Source organism: Acomys russatus, chromosome 2 (genome assembly GCF_903995435.1).
Source record: "Acomys russatus chromosome 2, mAcoRus1.1, whole genome shotgun sequence".
Classification (NCBI taxonomy): domain Eukaryota; kingdom Metazoa; phylum Chordata; class Mammalia; order Rodentia; family Muridae; genus Acomys; species Acomys russatus.
The window spans coordinates 56,718,010-56,741,393 of record NC_067138.1 but is presented as its reverse complement, the minus strand read 5'-3'; the positions used below and the strand labels follow the sequence as shown (position 1 = coordinate 56,741,393).

At 47.8% G+C, this 23,384-nt stretch overlaps 1 protein-coding gene across 1 annotated transcript in view; it reads right to left on the bottom strand.

Annotated features, from left to right (window-relative positions):
* Ccdc180 (coiled-coil domain containing 180) overlaps positions 1-18,730 on the bottom strand; it is a 59,984-nt gene extending 41,254 nt beyond the window's left edge. The window contains exons 1-12 of the mRNA XM_051161571.1: positions 18,458-18,730; positions 15,619-15,809; positions 15,297-15,385; positions 13,651-13,760; positions 11,711-11,839; positions 11,332-11,631; positions 9,100-9,263; positions 7,857-7,976; positions 7,243-7,322; positions 6,122-6,210; positions 4,073-4,195; positions 471-644 (exon numbers count right to left, since the gene is read on the bottom strand). Of these exons, the coding sequence (XP_051017528.1) occupies positions 471-644; positions 4,073-4,195; positions 6,122-6,210; positions 7,243-7,322; positions 7,857-7,976; positions 9,100-9,263; positions 11,332-11,631; positions 11,711-11,839; positions 13,651-13,760; positions 15,297-15,385; positions 15,619-15,809; positions 18,458-18,526 (1,638 nt within the window). The 5' untranslated portion in view covers positions 18,527-18,730. The remainder of the gene's footprint in view (positions 1-470; positions 645-4,072; positions 4,196-6,121; positions 6,211-7,242; positions 7,323-7,856; positions 7,977-9,099; positions 9,264-11,331; positions 11,632-11,710; positions 11,840-13,650; positions 13,761-15,296; positions 15,386-15,618; positions 15,810-18,457) is intronic.
* Positions 18,731-23,384: the final 4,654 nt, after the last annotated feature.

Genomic DNA, 23,384 nt, shown 5'->3' with positions numbered 1-23,384 from the left:
ATGTGAAGGTCAAAGGACAATTCTTGGAAGCCTCTTCTGACACGTTATGGGACCCAGGGATTGAACTTAGGTCTTGTATGCTAAGCCACCCCAACAGCCCCATATCACATTATTTTAACCACCCAGACTATTCCCCATTCAGCCAGTCAGTCTGTCTGTCTGTCTGCCTCTCTTTCTTGTGCACACTCCTAGAGACAGGCTTGGCTCCCAAGACCCATCACAGGGTTCTGCCCCTGGTTCGGGCTTCTTGCTGCTACTCTCATCTTCCCCAAGACCAAGGCAAGCCTCGGTGCCTCCATCCACACAGATGGTGTCGTCTAAGGGTCTAGGATCTACTCTCAGTTCATTTTTGTTTATGGTGCTTTTGTTTCGTTGGCTCTTTTTCCTTTTCCATCTGAAAGCCAGGCTTGTTCAGGGGGCTGGAGTCTGGGCTCTCCCCACCTCTCCCCACACGGCCCAGGCCTCGGCACCTGGTTCTCCTGGTTGTGCTTCTGCCGATGCTGCTGGATCTTTTTCTCCAGGTTCAGCTCTTGCGCCAACAGGACGCTCTGGTGCCCCTCCCACAGCTTCACGGCCTCCTGGAAGTACCTGAAGAGGTCCGAGCTCTGCAATTCTGTTTGCTTGGCCAAGGCCTCAAAGGAGCTCTGCCATGAGAGAAAACAGGGGAGGTTACCTGGAGGCCAGACTAGCTCAGGCTCCAAGGATGGCCTGTCCACAGGGCCCCGTGTCTCCAAGGACAGAAGGCACTACCTGGGCACCACCCTTCCAAGTCAGCTTTAGGTATTGTTTTTAATTATCAATATTATCAGTATTACTGGCTGGCAATCAATTAAGACACAGACACTTGTTATGTTTTAAGATAGCCTTCGTTAACCTGGGGCAGGGCAGACATTAATGCTCTAAACTACTTCGCATAGTGGTATGTGATACCTGCCCCAATTCCACACCATCTGCTTTTACCAATTTCTATCAAGCTACCTCCCATCCATAATCCCAAATACTTGCTAATGTTCTTCATCTAGGCTGAATCTCCATCCACACCAGCTAAGTGTTTCTCTTTCATCTAACCCATGGTGGCCTTCCTCTCTTCCCTCTCTCCTCAGGATCCTCTCTTTCCGCCCTTCCTTCTTCTTCCTAGAATTCCTCTCTCTCTCTCTCTCTCTCTCTCTCTCTCTCTCTCTCTCTCTCTCTCTCTCTCTCTCTCTCTCTCTCCCCCTCTCTCCTGCTTCTCCCAGTCTGCCAGCAACCCCCTAGACTCTCCTCTGGTTCCCTCCTCTCCTCAATATTTGCCCAATTGGAGTCTCTGGTTCTTTCCCCCAATTCCGGACCCATGATGGCTCCTTTCAGTTCATCACAATGTCCATCTCAGTATGGTATTTATTTGCAGTGTTTCCAAGGGACAAAGCCTGCCAACACTGCCCTCGCCTGAGGCAAAGCCTGCCATCCTTCTACATTTAAGTTCTCTGTTGGCTAGTTTTGTGTCCCGGTGACACAAGCTGAGAAACAAGACTCTCAACTGAGATAACGCCTCCAGAAGATTGACCTACAGGCAAGTATGTTGAGCGTTTTCTTAATTAATGGTTGATGTGGCCCGGTCCAGCCCACCATGGATGGCGCTGCTGTTCCTGGGCAGGTGGTCCTGCACTGTATCAGAAAGCAGGCTGAGAAGGCCTTGAGGAACAAGCCGGTGAGCAGTGTCCGTCCATGGCTTCTACTTCAGCTCCTGCCTCCGGGTTCCTGGCCTGAGTTTCTATCCTGACTTTTTTCAATGATGGACTGCAATGTGGAAGTGTAGACAAAATAGGCCCATTGCTGCCCGAGTTGATTTGATTGTGATGTTTTAGAACTAGAAACCCTAAGGCAGGCTCTATTTGGTCTCCTGGCCTTCCCTGCATGGGGTGTAAGATTCTAGGTGGCCTGAACTCAGCAGTGACATTGTTAGCTAAGGAAATGATGTTTCATTATTAGCTAAGGAAATGGTGTTTTATTATTAGCCAAGGAAATATAAGATTCCAGATGGCTTGGATTTAGCCATCATGGCAATCACGTTGTTAGCTGAGCAATGAAGTTAAGAATTGCAGGCTGAAAACAAGAGCAAACAAAGTAATAGCCAACTGAGAGGAACAAGTTAAAAATTCTCCACTAGCCTCCATCTCAAGCCTGGCCCTGGAATTTACTGTCCATACCCTGGAATTTACTGCCCCCATCCACCCTACTTAGAATTTACTACCTTAGACCCCCTATTGTTAGCCTATCACTGTTAACCAACCATTGTCACTAAGTTCTGCTTCTGTATATGATATATTAATCCCCAACTCTTACAGAATGGGGTCTTCCATCTCCTCAGAGCTTGGTGGACCCCGGTGCATCGGCTCAATAAAGTTCCTTTGCTTTTGCATTGACTCTGGACTCTGACTCTCAATCGGGCTTCCAGGAATAGACTCTGATGATCTGAGTCTAGCAGTGTAAGACCTGGGAGGCTAGGTCCTACTTCCTGGAACCCAATGAGACACAAGTGTCCAGTCCAATGCAATCAGCAAGGGATGCTTTATTGTTCCATCCCGATGGGGTCTACCAAGCTGGAGACCCCGAATAAGCAGAGCTTGGGTCTTTTATACTCCTACAGAAGCAGAACTTAGTACAAACATGATTGGTTAGTTGACCTTTAAAATGATTGGTTACTAGCTATTTTATCCTTGAGGGGGCAAGAGCTCAGCTTGGGATATCATGTACTGTCAGGTGCTTGGGACAGGTACGAAGGTATGGTTTTAGAACAGCTCTGAGGCCATCTCGGAAGGTACCAAGTGGCCAGGGTTGAAAAACAACTTTTCTATCTTTTCAGCAGGGGTAGAAGGACCCAGGCATCTTTGTTTAGATTGCTGTGTCTCTTAGCATGTGGGTACAATTTCTCACCCTGCTGTTGAAATTTACATACAAAATTCACCTCTGGGCCTGGAGAGATGGCTCAGAGGTTAAGAACTCTGACTGCTCTTTCAGAGGACCAGGGTTCAATTATCAGCACCCACATGGCAGCTCACAACTGTCTGTAACTCCAAGGTCAGACACCCACAAACAATAAACATAAATAAAAATTTAAAAAACCAAAATTCACCCTTCTAATAGCTACATGTCAGGGGCTGGAGAGAGAGCTCAGTGGTAAGAGCCTGTGTTGCTTTTCCAGAAGCCGTGGGTTAGGTTCCCAGTACCCATATGGTGGTTCATAGCCATTCATAACTCCAGTTCTCTGGTGCCTTCTTCTGGCCTCCTCAGGCACTGGGCGTACATACAAGGTACACGTACATATATGTAAAATAACATGAATCTAAAAATTTTTGAAAAAAAACTACATGTTGGGACTGGAGCTAGTTCATTGGTAGAAGTCTTCCCTAGTGTATGTGAGGACCTGAGTTTGATGGCACCACACATGTAAAAAACAGAAGCACACAGACTAGATGCACAGACAGGGACAGGTAGCCTAGACTGCAGGATGAATTTGGGCCCCCATCTGTTTTTTGTTTGGACTTGTGAGCTAAGGACAGATTCTCCAGCTTTTAAATCATTTTTTTAAAAAAAAGTCAAAAGTAGTAAAACAAAAAATAACCTGTAACTAAAATGAACTTCAAACTCTGGCCTCTAGCAAACTGGAACACATCCACACCCTTTGTGTCTACATTGCTTAGGTTGATAAACGGGACAAGCTGTGACAGACACCTGTGGCCCATAAGGCCTAACACAATCACTTCGTGGCCCTTCACAAATGAGGTGTGTTGACTGTGGGACGAGACTACAAGCCGATTGGGACTGGGGGCTTCTTATCTCCCCCAGCCTTTAACACAAAGGTCAACAGTGGTTCGGGTACTCATGGCCCGAGTGGCTCTCCTGAGGCTGAGCAACCCTGATGTCAAGGTGGTTTCCTGGACCCGGGGGATGAGCTGGGTGTGGTCAGCACAGGAGGCCTATGCAGGAAGGGACTGGTGAGGGCCAGAGAGTGAACACGCCAGGGACACCCCAGACTTGTAGGATTTGTAGCACAGGACCCGCCTCAGGGGGCCCCCAGCACCCCAGTACATACATCCAGGAGCTCCAGCTGTTTCTCCACCTTGCTCTGGAATTCCCCCACCATCAGGAAGAAGGTTGGATTCACCAGGTTCTCTGCCTCAGCTTCAGAGAAGGCTTTCCAGTCCAGCAGCTGCTTCTGCAGGGTGGGAGGAGAAGACAACAGAGGCTGGCACTAGGCTGTGAAACACTCAGTTATCAATAAGCTGCTCCATGGCCCCTAGACAGTTCCCAGGGGCACGTGGAGTCCCTCGATTCTGTCCCTAGAGAGGCAGGGTACAGAGCAGAGCTGGTCGAGGCACCTGGAGAATAGGAGACACTCCCTGGGGGGCAGTCAGCTCAGAACTTTTCAAAATGCCTAGGCTTTTGTGGGTTTTTCACCCAGATGCTTTTTACCAAGGGGGTAGGGAGGGAATATTTTGCCAAACTATTTCCCAAATGCCAGAAAGCCTGCCACTGTCCTGGACAGGTTGGGGATAAACCCACTGCTTTACCCTGTCCAGAGGCAGGCAGGCCAGGGAGAATGGCAGATTCTGGAGCCAGGGTCAGTATTAGCTACTGAAGTGACATTGTGGTGGCCCCTTAGAATACGGCCTCCATCTTTGGCAAGGCCCAGCGCTATGAAGAATACAGCTGAAGGTAACCACAGAGGAAATGATGCTGGGCTAAGCCCTGTAGACTGCAGGGTCAGCCAGATAAAGGGAACCAGAATGTTCTATGGCCAGTGAGTACCTGGTGACTAACAGGAAGGAGAAAAGGCCTAGCTCAAGATTGAAGGGTGTAATTGAGAAATGGGGCTCAGAATTAAACAGAATTCTTCACAGAGGAATATCGAATGGCTGAGAAACACTTAAAGAAATGCTCAACATCTTTAGTCATCAAAGAAATGCAAACCAAAACGACTCTGAGATTCCATCTTACACCCATCAGAATGGCTAAGATAAAAAATTCAAGCACCACCTCATGCTGGTGAGGATATGGAGAAAGAGGAGCACTCCTTCCTTGTTGGTGGGAATGCAAACTAGTACAGCCACTTTGGAAATCTATCTGGCACTATCTCAGAAAACTGGGAATAAGGCTTCCTCAAAATCCAGCTATTCCACTCCTTGGAATATACCCAGAAGATGCTCCAGCACACAACAAAGACATATGCTCAACCATGTTCATAGCAGCCTTATTCATAATAGCCAGAACATGGAAACAGCCTAAGTGTCCCTCAGTAGAAGAATGGATAAAGAAACTGTGGTACATTTATACTTTGGAATAGTATTCAGCTATTAAAAGCAAGGAATTCCCAAAATTTGTGGACAAATGGATTGAACTAGAAATGCTCATAATGAGTGAGTTTACTCAGAAGCAGAAAGACTCAAATGGTGTATATTCACTTATATCTGGACACTAGCCCAAGGGGCATGTCCCATGAAAGTCTTCACTTATCATGAAAGTGGAATGGAGGGGAGGACATCCTATTGGGACTTTAGGTGAAAGAAGTATGGGAGAATGGGGAAATAGAAGGATCCAGAGGCTCCTAGAAACTTACAAAAAGAACATTATGATGGGCGGATTTGGGCCCAGGGGTTCTGCTCAAACTATGGCACCAGCCAAGGACAGTATGTGCAGTAAACTTCAGACCCTGACCAGATCTAGCCAATGGACAGGACATCCTCTACAGTTGAGTGGAGAGTGGAGAGTGACTTCCACACGAACTCTGGTGCCCCATATATGAACATGTCCCCTTGATGGGGAGGCCTGGTGGCACTCGGAGGAAGGATAGCAGGCTACCAAGAAGAGACTTGTTACCCTATGAGCATATACAGGGGGAGGAGGTCCCCCCCCCAGCCACAGTCATAGGGGAGGGGAGTAGGGGGTAAGCAGGAGGGAGGGAGGAATGGGAGGATACAAGGGATAGGATAACAATTGAAATGTAATATGAATGAATTAATAAAAATAATATTTAAAAAAGATTGAAGGCTGTGGGGGGAGGCAGAAAAGGCTGTGGGACAGAGTGGGTACCAGGTCCCAGCAGATAGCTCCTCTTCTTAGGCCTTCAGAGAGGAAAGATTACCTTGCAGTCCTGCACGCGGGTCAGGCACTCTTGCCAAATTTTCTCATATAGGAAGCGTACCAGTGCCATGCAGTCCATGTGGTAGGTGTCTCCAGGGGCAGAAAACAAAATGGGTCAAATGGGTCAGCCACTCCCTCCAAGAGGAAGGGAAAAGTCAGAAGAAGAGGTGTCCCGGTTGCAAAGGGAATCAGCTCCCCGCCCCGCCCCTCAGCAAAGAGCCTCCATAGTGAGGGTTGCCATCTACTCAGGTGGCCGGTATCTCCCTCCTCAGAGGCCCTAGCACCCTAGGAAGATGACCTCATAGGAAGAGTTCATCTCTAACAGAATCTTCAGGTCAGAGGGTCTCCTGGGTCTCAAGGACAGTGGTGCATGTGGAAGTTTTTCATCTGAAACATACACCACAGGCTCCGGTTTTGAACATGTGTTTGCCAGCTGGTGGCTCTATTTTGAGGGGCTTTGGAACCTTTGAGAGGTGAAGCCCAGCTGGCAGAAGCAAGTCATTAGGGGTGGACCTTTAAAGGTCATACCCTTGCCATGGTTAAAGTACCCTCATGGCTCCCCAGCCCACTGTGATGTGTGGAGTCTCTACCACAGCCTCCCACCTCCTTGCTTGCAGCCATGCCTTTAAAACCATGAGCCAAAACAGATCTTTGCTCTCTTTCCAGTTGTTTGCCAAGTATTGTGTCACAATAACAGGAGTGACTAGTTCATGGCCATGGACCTCACTGGGCTGTGGTGAGACTCAAAGAAGGAAAATGTTCACATTTCCCACAACATGACAGAGTCGACATTTCTAGCTTTGGTCATATAAGGCTTCTCCAAAGTCATGCATTAGGATGCAACAAAGTTGGGCCTTAATCTCATACCTCCAACTGTAGAACTGTATGTCATGCTTGAGTTAGGGATCAGGGGTTAGAGGTCAAGGGTCAGAATTTGTGCTAGCATGGCTGTGGACTGGGCAGCAAGTCAAGGAAGAGGTCTTCTGGGCTCACTCATCCTAAAGTCCCAGGGTGGAGGGGCCATCATCCGTTCACAGATAAATGGCTGGAAGACTGACTATGGCAAGCTAGTACTTAGACAGAGGTCTGGAAAGTTCTGGAAATCCCATGGACATTGCTTACCAAGCTGCTTATTCAGAGCAGTGAGAGATTCAGACCACTCAGTCAGCTGGGCTTTGTTATAGTTTGGGGGGAGGAGGTCACTGGGGAAAGAAGAGATGGCAGGTAAGCTAAAGTGGCTGGCACATTTAACATACTCTCAGTAATATACTGAGGAAGCTAAAGAACTTGTTGGGCCTCACAAACAGGCCTTTTATTAGTCACAAAGTCACCATCAGAACAACTCTGAATGGAGCCTCCTCTGTGACAGCCTATGCACGCACGTCATGGTAAGAGCTAAAGCCCTGTTAGGGCCATTTCTTACCAGACCTCTCTGTCTTCTCTCTTCCTTCTCCCCTCTCCTCTCCCTCCCCTCTCCCCCCTCCTCCCCTCACCGTCCACCCTGGCCACTGCTTCCTAGTGAGTTCTTTGGCAGGACCAATGTAAGCTTCTTTCCACAGCATGTGATCTATGACCTTTCTTGCCATTGGGGCCAGTGTGGCCAGCCCAGTCCTCCAGCACCAGGAGGTAGCCTGGTGTGGAAGAGTTTCAGAGGACTGTCCTACTGGACCCCCAAAGGTGCTGACCCCGGTGGTCCTTCCTGCACACCATACCCAATGGAATAGAGGTGACTGTACCAGATGGTGTAGAGATGGTCCAGCCTCACTTTCTGAAGGACCTGCTGGTTCTTCAGCATTTCATCTAGCTCCTTCTGCACAGCTGGGGGCTCCTGGATCTCTTCACTAGCCATGAAGTCACTGGACAGTCAGACCCAGCATCGCAGAGGGAACAAGTGGGAGGGAGACTCAACAGGCAAGGCCACCCCAGGCCATAATGGTTCCACCCACCACTGACAGTATGCAGGTCACTGGGGACAGAAGGGAGGTGAAAGGAAGAAGGCAGGCAGGAGGAACTGCTGACCACCTCCCAGCACAGAAGCCTCAGATGCCATGGCTCCTGACCTTCTACTCCATGACCCAGAACAAGTTCCTCTTCCACTCTGAGCGTTAAACTATAACACAGAGCCAATGGCAGCACCACCCTCACTGGGAAGGTGTGAGGACTCAGAAAGTTGACAGACAAAGCCCAGAGCCCTGTGCTCTGTGCCATGGGGTGTCCAGGAGAAGTCAGCTGTGACCATTCACTGTTGTTATTGTGGACTTTTAGAACAGTCTCAGTCCTGGGCCCAGGCAGGCTCTGTTTATAGAGCATCTCACTGAATCATCACAGAGACCCCAGGGCTATCAGGGCACCTGTAGTGTGGAGGAGGCAAGCTTGGGGGGCACTTCCTCAAGGTCACATGGCAGGGCAAGGTTGAGTCTCAGCACACAGTGCAGAAATGGGTCCTCTCCTACCTATCCCTCCTACGGAGGAAACATGCTCCTGAAAGGCAAGAGGTATCCACTTGAGAGATACCTGTCCTTCCAGGCCCAGGACCCTTGGTTATAACTAATATAGAAGAATGGAAATTATACATATAATTACATCGACACTTCCTGATAATTCATACTGAGCTCAGAGAAATAGATGTGAAATAACATTCGTGAGAAAAAAAAAAAAAGATCTAAAATGACATGGACTCTGGGTCTAAACATGATCGAGTCCTAGCTGTACAGCTTCTAGGAAGGGTCAGTGGTGACTCTTAATTTCTTTTTGGTGCTTTTGTCTATTTCTAACTTTAAAGTACAGGAGCACAGAAAGCAGTAGCATTTTAAAACAGTGATGGAGAGAGCAGGAAAAAGCAGCCTGGCAGCTGAGAGAAAGCTGTAGGTAGGAGTCGAGGAAGATGAGGATGAGTGGGGGTGGGGGGAGAGGGAGGCAGGAAGGGGGGGACGGAGGAGAAGAGGGTAGGTGGGGGCAGGGAAGTTACCACTGACCGACCTGAAGCTCTGCAACAGAGCCTCCTTCTTGAGAGCCTTCCAGGCATCCACCAGGCCCTGCCAGCGGTGGCGGTTGTCAAGTTCCTGCTGTAGGGTGGCCTCGGTCAGGTTGACCAATAGCTGGGCAATGGCCCTGCGGTTCCCTAGTAGAGCCTGGTTCATGGCCTGTGGTCAGAGGTGGATAGGGGCTTTAGATAGGGCAGTACTCTGGCCAGAGTAAGGCTCAATAGGAGGGACCAGGAGAGGAGTCAGGGGACAGGTAGGCCAGGGCTAAAGGAGGCTGTGGTAGGGTGTGAGGGCTTCCTCATCTGCCATGAACCACTGTTCTTCAACGGTCTTCCTGGAAGGCTCAGTCGTGTGCCTGAAATAGGGGCCCCAGCCCAGATATACTGTAGCCGCACTGCATCACTGCTTAAAATGGTGGTTTGCTGCCCTTGTATAAATTTGTTCCAAAAGCTGAGATCCCTGCCATGAGGGCCCCATCATACGGGATGGCTTTGAGAACCAGACCCAAAGACTTGCTGAATCCAGATCCAAACCTGCTCCTTCCAGGAGCGCCAGTCTGCACGCCCCCACCCGCTGCCCGCCTGCCCGGAGCAGCCCTTATTGCACAGCACGATTCTGCCCCGCCCCCCACTAAGACAGGAGCAGCTCCCCAAAACATCACATAGAAAAATCTCAAAGCCACCCACTTCCCAAGTCCCCTGCGTAGCTGAAGGCCCAGCCAGGCTCTCAGGGAAGGGATACCAGCATGCTTTTCCAGCAGGCCTGAGGCTTCATGCCAGCAAGGCCTGTGCTGCTGGGGCCTGAGCGAGTGTTTCTTCACCCTGCGGTGTTATGAGGACAGGGCCATGGAGGAGGAGTTCTGGAATCTGATGAGATGAGTGCATGCAGCAAAAGTAGCATGTGTCAGGTGGCAACAGTGAGGAGACCAGGCACCAGGAAGGAAGCACAGCACTGAGTCACAGTTCAGCCTGGACAATCTCCAGAGCTGCACAAAGCCTGAACTTCAGGCTGGAAATTACTATATTAAGTGAGGCGACCCAGACTCAGAAGGACGAGTGTTGCACATTCTCCCTCATAGGTGGCCCTAACTTTTAATGTCTATGTGTGTTTAATGTACACATGTGGGTGTGAGTGTATAAATTACTGACCCAGAAAGGGGGGAAAAAGGTGTCAAGGAAGAGGAGGGCTCAAAGAACATGTGACATAAAAACAGAAAGGAGCTACAGAGGGGAGAGCATCAACAAAACAAACCATGTCTGAAAATGGCAATATGAAGGTATTTTGTATGCGAATTCAAAATGAAAATTTAAGAGCTGGAGAGGTGGCTCTGTGGTTAGAAGTGCTTACTGCTCCTTCGGAGGACTCAGTTTGGTTCCCAGCACCCATATTGGGCGGCTCACAGCCACCTGTAACTCCAGCTGTGGGAGACCCAGTGCTCCCCCCTTTTTCTGCCTCTTCAAGTATTTACATATATGCGGCCCGTGCATACAGAGAGATATGCACATATACACATACATTTTAAAATAACCCTCTAAGAATAAAATTTTAACATAAGGGCAACTGTTACTGTCATGACCTCTGCAGTCGCCCTCCAAACACGTCTCAGCAGGGAACATTGATGTCCCCAGTTAAAGGCTTAGGGCATGCTCAGCTCATCACAAATACCCCTGCACAGTGCATCTCTGAGCAGTCCAAGCAAAAGCCCTCATGTAGCAAAGGGTGAGCTTTACTCTGGAGACATCATGATCAGCCTTGAACTTCTTATTTCCCATCACAGACCATGATAGTGGTGGCAGGGAGACTGGGAGTAAAGAGACAGAGCCAAGAGGCAGGTTTGTTGTAGCCACAGACACTCCTGGCTGGTAGGAGAGGCAGGAAGAATGAGAAAAACAGAGTAGTCTGGGACTGCCAAGGCTGGGGGCCCTGAGACAGTGAAAGCCCTAAGAAAACAACCTCAGAGCATAGCACCCATAGCACTACGCACACAGTAGCTGGGACATGGCCCAGTAAGTGATGCCTGAATGCTGAACACGCAGCTATAGACAGCGGGAAACTGTAAGCACTCCACAATGACTGCTATTGAAGATGCACTTACAAATGTTTAGTTCTCAACCAAAGAAGCCTGAGTTACTTAGGCATGTCACAGATGCAATGTCCTGCATTCCTGAGACACCAGGCTCAGGATACCCCGGGGGGGGGGGTGTCCCCACCACACACCACCACTCACCATGGCTTCTTTATCTATCAGCCTATATATGTCGGGCTGCAGGAGGTAGGAGGTTTTCTCCATCATGTCAACATATCTCTTCAACATGTCCTTTAGCTGGAGAGGAGAAGGCATCACTGAGTGACTCTCGGATGTCCCACAAAGCCTTCTAGAGAAAGCCACCAAGGAGTCCATTTGCAGCCAACTTGCCTTGTCAGCTCGAGAGACCTCCAGTGTCAACAGCTCTCCATCCAGCTCTTTAATCTCCCGCTTCTGCTGCATGAATCTTTCAGCCACCTTCTCCCACAGCTCCAACAGGGTCTGCACAGGGGAACTGGGTCAGGCTAGGAGCTCCTGGAGAGCTAGCGGGGAGCAGGCGCAGCCTCCAGGGAACCCCTACATCAATAGTGCAGCTCTCCAGGTCCGATTCATTTCTGACTTTTTTGAAGAGCTCATCAACATCCTCGTCAGTCTGGGACATCTTTTTCAAAAGGATCTCCCCTTTCTCCAGGACAAGCGGTTCCATCTCCTGTGATGGGCCAGGAGGCTGAGGGTTAGTTAGGGCATCAACACTCCACATAGGAGGCAGTCCCTCCCTGTAATGGGGGAGGTGCCACATCCTGTCTCAAGAAGGACCATTGGCTAAACCTGGGGGCTGGGTTGAGGATTCACGATGAACTCACACCCAGAGAGGACCAGGGCGTCGTGCAGCATACCAGGCACAGTGGCTGTGCGGTGCATGCTACCGCGTGACTCTCCCCTCAGCAGCTGAAGGAGGGTCAGTCATCAAGTCTAGCCTGTCAGGTCCCCCCAGAAAATCTCAGGATGAATGGCTGAGGTCCCTATTAACATATCAAAGTGTCTGCTTGGCTTCAAGGCCCACTCAGTACCTATGGCTGCTCTCAACACTTCTCACCACACTTCCGACCCAAGCCTCTCCAGCCCCAGGGGCTTTGCTCCCCTTCCCGCAGCCTCTTTGCTGTAGAACCCTGCCATTTTGGCCTCATGGCCCCTTGGTTCTCTTTTCTTGGTTCTCTTGGCTCCTACTCTTGTCTCTTGCTCCTCTCACCTCTTTGCTCTCTTTTCTCTTCCTCTCTCACTCTCCCTTACCTCTCCTCTCATGGCCCTGTTCAGTCTGGACCCTTCCAGATGTCTCTGGCTGTACTTTCCCTGATTATCTACAACAAAATTCTTCTCAATCATACCTAGGGGTGGCCATGTCCTCATTTCATTCATAGCCCACAACTGGTGTTGAACAAACAGGAATTAAACAAGTAGTGGAAGAAAGCCGAGTTTCCTTTGGCTGCTGGAAGTAAAGAAGCAGCAAGGCATCTAGCTGGGACACAGTGAGGACAAGGCTGGAGTCTGCTCTTAGTGCCTTGGACACACAGCCAATACTTGGGATTCGAGACAGGGGGATCAGAGAAGACAGCAGCTGAGGGGTGCAGGCTTGTGTCTCAGAGAGAAGTATGGAAGAAGGCATGGTCTCATTTGGGAACCTTCTAGGCTCCGCTGTGGTTAGAGATGAAGTCTAGAGAGGAAGAGGAGCCAAGAGTGGGGAAATGTGGGTGAGTCCATGGTGGTTTGAATGAGAAATGTCCCCTATAGTCTCAGGCATTTGAACACTTGGTCCCCCAGTGGGTGGGGCTATTTGTGGCCTTGTTGGAGGAAGTGTGTCACTAAGTGTAGGCTTTGGGAGCTTACTGCTTTCCCTACTTCAGGTTTGCACTCTCTGCTTTGTGCTTGGGTTTGAAGGTGTGAGCTCTTGGCTTCCTGCCACACCTTGCCACGCCTGTCACACCTGCCACGCCTGCTACACTTGCCATGCTCCTTCACCAAGATGGCTGCATCCCTCTGGAACTGTTAGGCCACATAAACTCTTACTTCTTTAAGTTGCCTTGGTGACTGTGTTTTATCACAGCAGTAGAAAAATAACTACTCTAGATCCCACAAGTGCTGAGTTGTCTATGGGGTATGTCCTTAGGCAATTCCACCCCTCCATCAGCAGGGCTGGCAGTGAGTCAAAGGCAGGGCTTTGGAGCCAGACCCAAATGGTGTTCTGATGTGGTCCCTTTCATACCTATCCTGGCAAGACTTTGCACCTCTCTACAAGATGAGGTAACAACCTGTAACTTACAGGGATTTTCCTAAGAGTTATGGGAGCCTATGCATATGGCATGCCTCTAACAAGTCCCTTGAAACGGGTCTTCTGTGATCCCATCTAGGGCTATGTTTTGTGAGACATTGAGGACCACCCAGAGTGTGAGGAGGAGCAAGGAAAACACCTTTCCCTATCCAGGGAATGCCACAAGAACAGAGGAAAGAGGAGCAGGGTCTCACCACCCCAATCTGCTCCAACTCCTCCTGAAAGCTCGCCAGTACGCTCAGGTACTTTTTCTTCTTGAATTCTTCTTGCTTTTGGAGGGTGACGGAGCTCACCTTCTCGAAAACTGTAGGGGCAACAGCAGAGCTGATAAGCCTGCAGGGAAGAAAGAATGCTCCCACAGAGGTGAGTGTGCCAGGTAGCATCTGCACGCAGGCCTGAGTGCAGAAGGCAGACCCTAAAGCCAGGCGGGCGGTAGCAGGGACTTAGGGATATAGAGAAAAGATGCAGATGGACCCATGAGGGCTATAGGGAACAAATTCAGACTCTCAGGCAAGAGACTAAGCGGGTGGCTGGGGCATTTGCCTACATGCTCTGAGGCCTGGGTTCAACACCCTGTACTACAAATAAGTAAAAAGCCAACTAATGGGGCAAAATTCTCAAATGGTGTATGAAGAATGAAGGTGTTTATGGCTTTCTTTAAAACAATCTCAGGGAAGCATGGATGGTGCATGCCCACAATCCTAGCACCAAGAAGGCTAATGCAAACAAATCTTGAGCTTGAGGCCAGGCTAGGCTAGTTAGTGAAACTGTATTTAAAAAAAAAAAAGTTTTATAGGTACAAATACACATATAGGTGCTTTTTTAATTCAAGGGAGTTTTAAGGTGGTAAAATACTGTAAGCTGAAATGTATTTAATTATACCTAACGTACTGAACATCACAGCTTAGTCCAGCCCACCTTAAATGCACTCGGAATACTCACATTTGTCTGCAATTGAGCCCAAATCACCCAACACAAGGCCCGTTTTGTGACAAAATGTTGACTACCTGAGCCAAAATCTATATTGAAACTGAGGAAGACAATAGTTGATGGGTATGCTTTTGTGCCACTGTGAAGTTGAAATTTGGTAAAAATAAATAAATAAATAAATAAATAAATAAATAAAGCCAGGACTAGTGATGTGCACCTTTAACCTCAGTGTTGGAGAGGCAGAGGCAAGTGAGCTCCGTGAGTTCGAGGCCAGCCTGGTGTACGTGAGGAGTTCCAGGACAGCCATGGCTAAAGAACAAAGAGACACAGTCTAAAAGAAAAGGCAAGCAAGAAGTACAGTAAGATGACCCATTGTGACCCAGAGAGGGACCATTTTCAGCAACATTAGCCAACACTAGAATCTGCTTACCACGCGGCAGCAGCGTTCTAACTCTATTGCATCCAAGGATCAACTCAGGAGACTGGAGTCCTTACTAGCCTTCTGTAATGTGCACACTCGGGTTTGGTGGCTAAAAAACTAAGTCACACAGGTGGCTGAACAGGATGCCAACCTGATTCTCAGCCCCGAGCCTGCACCCCCTTCCCCATCCTCCGCTCTGCTTCGCCCTGTGTTTACCCAGGAAGCTGGAAGCCAGCTGCCACCTTGGGACTCTCAGCAGAAGTGTCGTGACCAAATCACACACAGCAGTGAGCTCCAGCCTTCCTAGGGATTGCCCACTGCAGTAGCCACTGGCTCTTCCTTCTGGTGTTGTGCTCAAAAGACCATCCTTTGAGCAGCTGAGCAGAGGACCCAGTGAGTGTGGTAGGGGCCTCTGAAGAGGAGGCACAGCAAACACTGCCATCTGCCTGGGGCAGGCTTGCTCTTGGGGCTGAAGGGCAGCTGGCTTACCTAAGTTGTCCATGAGGCCCTGCACCTCTCGGGCAGCGATCATGTCCTCGGTCTCACGCATCCTTTCCTTCCTGGCTTCTTCCTTTTCCCTGAGGAAAGAAGTGAAGAAGAGTAAGCCCTGTCTCCACATCCACCCGGGACAGCACAGGCATTAGCAATGCCCAGGCTCCCAATCCAATGCAGCCAACTTTGTCTGAGCAGACTCGCTGCGGGTGTCTGGATGGAGTCAGGTGGTCCTAGAGGCGCCATTCCTACCGGGCACACATCTTCCTGCGTCTTTGAAGACAGAGGACCTGCAATGTGGCCTGACAGCAAGACTTACCTATAGAGAACTGGGTTTTCCGTGACCCAGTCGTTGGGGAGGCTACGCACCCACTTCCTCTGCCGAGGGGTCATTGTTTCCCCTTCAGGGAACGGCACCTTCTTCATCATGGGTATCTTGACATTCTTTGAGGCCCCAGAATGCTCTGCAGCCCGCTTCCTTGTGGCTACCAGAGACTGAACCAGCTGCACCTGAATGCATGAAAGACGGAGATAGGGATTGTGAAAGTTTCAGGTTGTCCAAGCCCTTCATGATCACGGTGCCCATCTTAGGAGGACACAGAGGCACCTCCCCGCCAGAAGATACTTTGCGGTCCCACTCCACACCAACCCACCGCAAAAGATCTCTTTCCCCTTAACATGTACAGGCTATTTCCAGGAAGGTGCGTGTGAAGAACTTTGACTAGAGATCCAGATTTAGTCTGTACAATCATTTTTGTAATCATAGGAAACTGAAAACAACAACAGCATCAATAACAACAAGACAAATCAGAACTGTCCAGTAATAGGAGATTGGCTGAGTAAAAATTCCTTTGATGGAATGTCGGGTGCTTATTAAAACAGAAACACAACAAATGTATTATGACAAGGAAATCGTTATGCAATAATGTATAATTGAACATATCAATTAAAGCATAAACTACAAGGCTGGAGAGATGGCTCCATAGTTAGGAGTACTTGCTGGTCTTACACAGGACCCGAGCTCCATTTTCAGTACCCTGGTGGTGGCTCCCAACCACCTGTAGCTTCCACATCCCCGGCTGGCCTTCCAGAGCACCCGCCATGCGTGCACATACTCAGCCAAAACACTCATACACTTGAAATAAATATAAATATTGTTTTTGAGCATAAATTAAAAATTATAGATAGTGCTTTGGATACTGCTAGACCTTCTTCCATCTTAGTACATTTAACAAGCCCACCTTTTTGCTAAAAAAAAAAAAAAAAAAAATTACAGCCCAAATTACAGTGTGGTTTCAAACTTTAAAATACATAGAAAAACAACTGAATGTGTGCTGAAGGCTAAGAATAATATCTTGCTTATAAGGAGCTGAATCAAGTAAGTATTTGAGTTTTCTGAGTAACTTCAGTTTTCTAGTTTCTCTGTACTTTTATCACTTCTGAAGTTCATACAGACAGCCTGATTTATGGTTCAAATTAGGAATAAAAATCTCACTTCAATAAGTGGTACACTAGATTTGAAGCTTGTATGTTTCTTTTAAGGTTTCTTTGGTTTGCGTGGTACATTTAAGAAGGCAGAGTGGGGCTGGAGAGAGATGGCTCAGTGGTTAAGAGCACCGTCTGCTCTTCCAGAGGTCCTGAGTCCAATTCCCAGCAACCACATGGTGGCTCACAACCATCTATCAGGAGAGATGGATCCCTCTTCAGGTGTGCAAGTGTACATGCAGGCAGAACACTGTATATGCAATATATAAATAAATCTTTTTTTTTTTTTAAGGCAGAGTGGCCTTTACAATAGATGCAGCCAATGAAACTTTCAACTCGGTAAGATAAGTCCTCTACAGAGGGGGCCACTGGCCACCCAGTGAAGTGAGCAAGCATGACCATGAGTTGAAGGAGAGATAAACCTGTTTTTTAGGATTCCAAGTGTGGGATCAGAACGGTCTCGTGAGAGAACAGATGAGGTTAATTCACTAGAAGCTCAACCACCTCGTGCAGGAGCTTAATTGTTGCCAGCTGAAAAGACCCTGTGAACAGACTCTGGGAGGAGATATATAAATGAGCCCAGAACTGGAGGCAGGGGTTTTTGGAGACTTGGGATAGATTTGGCTGTTCATCGCTGCACTTCAAGATGCTCCTAGAGAAAACCGCTCGAGGGAAGGCTTCGGGGCTCTGGCTCCTGCTGAGGCTCTGGGTTCTGGTTACTCCAGGTTCCAGCAGAAGAAATCCTGCAGCTCATGCCCAGAGAATCGTTTCTCAGAACTGATATCCTTAAGGTTTTGTTATTGTGTCCATTAATCCTCATTTCCTATTGTTTTGGTTAGTCGGGTTATAAGTGACGTATGCTCGGTCACTAAGTTATTAATAAAATATATTGGTTAAGAAAATTGAGCCAACAATGAGTCCTAAGAGAGGCCTAGGAGAAAAGGGAAATTTCAAAATCCTAGTACAGAAAGAGACCCAGATCATCATCATCATCCATAGTTTTGGTTTTTTGAGACAGGGTCTTTCTGGCTGTCCTGGATCTTGCTATGTAGACCAGGCTGGCCTCAAACTCACAGAGATACACCTGCCTCTGCCTCCCAAGTGCTGGGACTAAAGGCATGTGGCACCATGCCTGGCAAGACTCACTTTAAAAAAAAAAAAAAAAGATTTATTTATTTATTTATTATTATGTATATAGTGCTCTGCCTGTATGTACACCTGTATGCCAGAAGAGGGCATCAGATTCCATTATAGATGGTTGTGAGACACCATGTGGTTTCTGGGAATTGAACTCAGGACCTCTGGAGGAATAGTCAGTGCCCTTAACCTCTGGGCCATCTCTCCAGCCCAAGACTCACTTTTTAAACAGAAAAAAATAAAAATAAAAAATTTGCTTTTGTGCTTGACAAAAAGACTTGGGCACACAATGGCTAAATCAGACTAATTTTGATTAAAAGGTTTTCTTTTTACATAAATTAAGTTTTTAATTTTAAGACTAAGTGTCCCGATGTTCCTCTGTTTGTACACTGTAATACAGCCAATAGCAATTTTTTTTTATATCAAAGTAATGTCAAAGAGCTTTTTAAAAAATTGAATCTTAATAGGGAAACTCAGAACAAAGAGAATTAGACGGAAGCAGAGAGAAAGGGAGTGGAAGCCAGCAGGAAGCCTACCTCGGCCTGGAAGATCTGCTGGTAGACTTTGCCGTCCTGTACCTGGGACATCTTCCCCACTGGCAACATCTTGGCTTCTTGTCAGATTCCCTTCGTCCTAGAAACACCCCCGGGACTTGATCTGGATTTCTGCTCCAAGGCTGAGAACTGACCACCGAACTGCAGGCTCTTGCTGGGACCTCCTGGCCAACGATGGCACTAGATCCCACAGGATTTCCAGGGAAACGTAAATTTCAAACAAAATGAGAAAGGAGGAAGGGGGGTAGACAGAGAGGGGGGGAGGGAGGTGGCGGGGACAACTTCTTGAGGTAAACCCCGTTCAGTGAGGACGTGGATTCTCGCCAGCGCACAGGGCGTAAATCCCACAGGCACCTTCTGGCTCTTCTGGGGACAGTCAATCCGCCCAAGATGTCAGATGCCACTGAAACCCCAGCCACATCCTCCTGGAGAAATAGGGGGAGTGGCGCGAAGGGAAAGCGCAGCAGTTTGATTCCGGCCACACGAATTAAACGCCTACTGTTCCAGCCCACTTTCCTAGCTGCGTCCTTAGCCAGCTGCCCTCCAAGCCCAGCGATTTTGATGCCCTAACCAAGCCTGTCGGCTCCTGCACCTGAAGCTCACATTCACCTAGACGCTAGCAGCAACTGCGCCAAAACGCTGGCGGTCTCCTAGGCAACGCGAGGGGGCGGGACTGGCCCTGCACACGCTTCCTTCTCAGCGAGCAGGGCCACTCAGCAACAGCAGTGGCTCAGGAGGAGGAGTGAAACTCACCACTTCTTTCAATGTTGTGTCCTTGGAGCGCCCTCAAATGTTCCCAAAAGCTAGTGGGAGATCAGAGAGCCTGTGCAGATCTTGACTGCTGTGGTCAAGGAATTCCAGGCTCTCTTTGTTGCTCTAGTTAAAATCAACCTGTGTCAGTAGGTAGCACAAGGTGGCCGGCCGTTGACTGTAAGAAACTGAAATGGTCGAATCTTTCCCACTTAAAAAGAGGTTGGAGGGCTCGGAATTCAGGGCTCAAGATATACCTGGCCAGAATGAGAAACAAACCAGACACTATCTCGAGCAATGGTTCTCAACCTATGGGTCGGGACCCTTTGGTAGACCTCTATATTCAAAAATACTTCCATGATGATTCATAACAGCAGCAAAATTACATTTATGAATTAGTAACAAAAATAATCTATGGTGTGTGTGGGGGGGGTCACCACAACATGAGGAGCTGTATTAAAGGGTCGCAGCATTAGGAAGGTCAAGAAACATGAAGCTAGAGTTTCTCGTGCACTGTGGGCCACTCGGCTCCTTTCCAGAGACGCCCCACAAGGCAGGAGCCCAGGAACAGACCTACCGGCAAGTCCTTCCCATACGGACAGACAGGAGTGCAGCTGGTTGCAGCTTCAGAAGTGCAAAAGAGTGGTGACTAGAAAACACGATTTTCATTCTTTGACACAGGTGAATGAGAAAGCAGGGAACACGAAGCCCTTTTAGTGCCATTCTCTGGTCCAAGGTGAAAGAAAATAAAGATTGGATTCGTTTTAGCTGAAAAGAAAAGAAAGAGCATGGATGACCCAGGGAAGAAATGAAAAACATTTTAAAAACAGACCTTATTTTAGACTCGGGTTTTTTTTGTTTGTTTGTTTGGTTGGTTGGTTGCTTGGTTGGTTGCTTGGTTTTGTTGTTTGTTTTGAAAGGGCTAGAGGGTTTCAGTTTCTGCTCCGAAGAAAGGCTGCTGGCTTGGGCTTCGGGAACAACAGCAGGCTGTCTTTGCCTGGCCGGTTTTTATCTGCTCTGATTCTTCTAGTTTCTGCGCTAGCAGTTATTGCCTCCTGGGAGCTGGCCATGGTAGCGCATGGTCCATAACAAGCAGTGAGCCTGCCCAGTAACTTAAGATTTCCCAACTAAAGAAAGTCCTGGTACAGATGGAACCACTGGTGAATTTTACCTTCGAAGAACTAACATCAATCCTTTTATCAAATTATTCCATTAAACAGAAAAGTGAAGAACTTTATTAACCTCTTTTTTATGAAGCTGGTATTAGTTTGACTTCAAAACAAAGGAAAGAAGCAACAAGATAAGAAAATTGCAGACCAACCTCCCCTGTGAGCATAGGTCCAAAAGTTCTCTAAATAAATAAATAAATACTTGCAGATAGAATTCAAGAAGACATTAAAAAGATGACTCACCACAGTCAAATTGGCTTTATTCCAGAGACACAAGGATGGCTCAAACTAGATCGATAACTGTTTCTAATTACGTAAATGGACTTAAAGGCTGAAGTCACACACTCATTTCAAAAATGCTTTTGGCGAAACCCAGCATCTCTTCGTGTTTTATAAGTGTCTTTCTCAATTTTTTTCTTTGGTGTTTTAATGTTTTTGTTATAGATTTCTTTCAAGCTTTGGGCTCTTGCACACTCCAAGGTACTTTCTAAATTTTTGTTACATTATTTAATTTTTGTATGAGTGTTTTGCCTGCTTGAACGTCTGTGTACCAGGTGCATGCAGCACCCACGGAGGACAGAAGAGGGCACTGGATCCCCCTTAGAACTGGAGTTACAGACAGTTGTGAGCTGCCATATGGGTGCTGGGAATTGAACCTGGTTCCTCTGGAAAGGCAGTCAGTGCTCTTACCCTCTAAGCCATTTTTCCAGCCTCGCATTTTTTAAAAAAAAAAATAAGGCTTCTATGAATGGAACCCCACCCACCGTATTTCTTTCTTGGTATGTTTATCGTTGTTATGTAGCAGTGCTACTGACTCCAATGTTAATTTTGTATTCTGCTATGTTGCTGAAAGTATTTATCACTTCTAAGGGTTTCTAGTAGAGTCTGATAGGTTGCCATGGTGCACACCCAGGCCTATGGAGGTGGTGCTAACTGGATTCATGGAACTATATTTTCTAAAAATAAAACATAAAAAATAAAACATATTGTGCTGGTCAGTTTTTATTGCCAACTGGACATTTTCTACATACACTGTCAGCACTTACACTCAGCTCCCCAAGGAAGGTTTCCCAACTCCTCTGAGTCTGAGGCTGTGGGGTCCTATGTCAACATCACACATTCAGTCAAGACGTCACTCACTCAGAGCTTCCTCCATTCTGTACGACTTGGGAATGTGTCTGAATCGCTGCTCTAACCACTCTTTCGAACGGTGAGCTACACAGCCATTCCTACTTGGCCTGTAATTTTAGAATTGCTCTGTTGGAGAGTATGTGTGTGTCTATCTTAGGAGATACTACCAAAGACCCTGAAAGTGGTAACATCTCACACTCACACCACAGAATGTGTCTAGTGGCCTGTATCCTCACCAACAGGTGGTAGTGTCACTGGACTTTATCCTAGCCATTATGTGGCAGTGTAGTATCATAGTTTTAATTTCCATTTTCCTGATGAGTAATATGGAACACAGACAGACAGACACTTGGATCTTTGTGTGCTCCTTGTTACTGCAACAAAATACCTGAGATAGTGAATGTATGGAGAGGGAAAGTTTATTTGGCCTCGTGTTTTTGGAGGCCGCGGTCCATGATGAAATGATTGGTTGATTTTGGCTTCTACTAGTGAGCAAAAGTACTGATCCCATTAGCTAAGGAACTAAGAGACCAGGGTCCCGTGACCTCCTTCAAGGACATGTCTTCAGTGACCTAAGGACCTCCTACCAGGCACCACTCCCTTAAAGGTCCCATACCTCTGCATGGTGCTGTCACAGGGACCAAGGTCTTAATAGGTACCTGAGATACCTGGGCCTTTGGGAGACACTGCCTACACTCAAGCCATAGGGACAACCAAAGTTGGATTTCTGCCTCTCAGAGTTTAGAGTACAGGCACAAGCTTAAAAGCGTCTGTGTGCTTTTCAATAATTTCATTCTCAAGATGGTACCTGGAGTTGGGGTGTTGGCCCCTTTTGCAGGTACAGATACCTGTGAGTAGAGAAAGACAAAGTCACTTGGTCACAGAGCTAGAAAGTGATATGTGCTGGGGGCCATGGGCTAATATAGCCAGGGTCTCGCCATCTTGTCCAAGCCTGCACCTTTAAGTTTCTGTTTCTCCCAGAGCTTGCCTTTTACCAGAAATCAGCTGACCCTGTTGCGGTTTAGCAGTTAGACTAAAGATAGATAAAGATAGAGCAAGATATCCTGTGTGGCAGGACGTTATGACCCTGCCTAAAATTCCTCGTGTCTTGAGATAGCCTGCAGCTGGGTTGCCATAGCAATATGCTTCTCTGTCTCCTGCTTTATAAAAACTGCTGCCTGAAAAATAAAAGTTTAAGAGCTTGATCAACATTCAGACTTGCTCTCCTTCTTTGTGTCTTGTGTTCTGTCCCTCATTCAGATGAATCCTCTCCCGAGCTTTAGTCGAACCCCCGCTAGTCGGGGCAAGTATGTGTGTGTTCTCCATTTTCCCACCATCTGGAAGCAAACTGTCAAATGGCTGTGGTAGAGCTTCAGCTAAGAGACAGCCCGGCACACGCACCAACAGGGCCAAGTGCACGCAGCATCCAGGCACACATTCTGAGACTTTGGGTCCTCACAGCACTTGCTCAGGCTCATGAAGGGCTCTCAGAAGCCAGACTGTATCTGTCCTGGGACATTTGGGGCATGAAAATTTGGGTAGTATTGGGCCCTCCATAAGAATAATGTCCACCCTCCCTTGTATCCTTTGAATGAGCTTCACTAACTTTCAGTACCTGCACCCAATGTGCGACATGGACACCATCATCAAATGTCTTGTGTTCCCTGCTTAGGAGGAAGGCCCAGATCAGCTCCGATTCCATTCCCAGTAGGCCAAGGTCTAAAAAGTCCATTTCATACTTCTCCTTAAAAATTGCTTTCAAGATTCACTTTTTATCGTTTTTATTTATGTGTATATGCGTCTGCCACATTTGTGCAGGTGCTTGAAGAGGCCAGAAGAAAGTCAAATCCCTTGGAGCT